The following is a 900-nucleotide window of genomic DNA, read 5'->3' on the forward strand; positions in this document are numbered from 1 at the left end:
GGTCCCAAGGGCTTCTGGGTGCTGTGGTGGTGGGAAGGGGTTCACCTTGCAGGGACAGGCTGCTATTGGATCTGCTGCTGGGAAGCCAAGCCTGGCAGACTGGGTTACAAGCACCCAGATAACAAAGATCTCTGAAATCTAAGCCTCAGGAGTGGTCATTAACCATTTGTCTGCTTCATCAGCAGAAGAAACCATCCCAGTGAGACCAAGGAGCTCTGAACTTCACTGCGGTGGAGAGGGCTTGCACATTGGCTGCACCTGGACAGCAGCGGAGGAGTTTTCCACATCATTGGCCACCCCCCCATGGCCAAGAACATCTGGGCAGGTGTTGGCCAGCAGAGACACCCCATTGCACTCCAGTCCACACTCCCCCAGGCAGTCCGGGCTGCTGGGACAGCTGCAAGGGGAGCAGGAGGGCACAGTGAAGCTCCATGCTCACAGCCATGGAGGGACTGGGGCTGGTGCAGGGGCACCCAGGGTCCAGCCTGGCCCGAGCTGGCAGTGCCCATGGCATGGGGCGGTGCTTCTCGTCCAGCGCCTGTGGGCAACTACTGCCGCAGACACGTCTGTGACCTGCCCCTCTCACGGTCCCTCTGAGGAACCCTCTGCTCTGCCAGGGACGACAGTCACCAGCAGGCTGGGGAGAGCCCAGACCCCTCGGTGACGCCTGCAAGGCTCATGACAACGCGTGACCCAGGACAGGTGACAGCACCAGGGCAGTGGCAGGCTCAGCCCCGCAGCCACCAGCCCTCCGCAGGGCCCTTGGTCCCGCAGCAATGGCATAGCCCCTGCACCGAGCTGGGGCAGCTAAAACAGGGAGAGAGGTAGGGGGCGGATCCTGGGCCCAGGGTCCTGGGGCAAAAAAAGCGCATTCTGGAGGGAGGTCAGGACTGCCAGGAC

At 62.3% G+C, this 900-nt stretch overlaps 1 protein-coding gene across 1 annotated transcript in view; it reads right to left on the minus strand.

The window, feature by feature from the left end:
• The window catches only part of RNF224 (ring finger protein 224), a gene marked incomplete at its 5' end in the record, with an annotated part of 5,615 nt that extends 5,218 nt beyond the window's left edge, over window positions 1-397 (minus strand). The window contains one exon of the mRNA XM_010140721.1: window positions 259-397. Within this exon, the coding sequence (XP_010139023.1) occupies window positions 259-397 (139 nt within the window). The remainder of the gene's footprint in view (window positions 1-258) is intronic.
• Window positions 398-900: the final 503 nt, after the last annotated feature.

The sequence above is a fragment of the Buceros rhinoceros genome, unplaced genomic scaffold (assembly GCF_000710305.1).
Source record: "Buceros rhinoceros silvestris isolate BGI_N320 unplaced genomic scaffold, ASM71030v1 scaffold20917, whole genome shotgun sequence".
NCBI lineage: Eukaryota > Metazoa > Chordata > Aves > Bucerotiformes > Bucerotidae > Buceros > Buceros rhinoceros.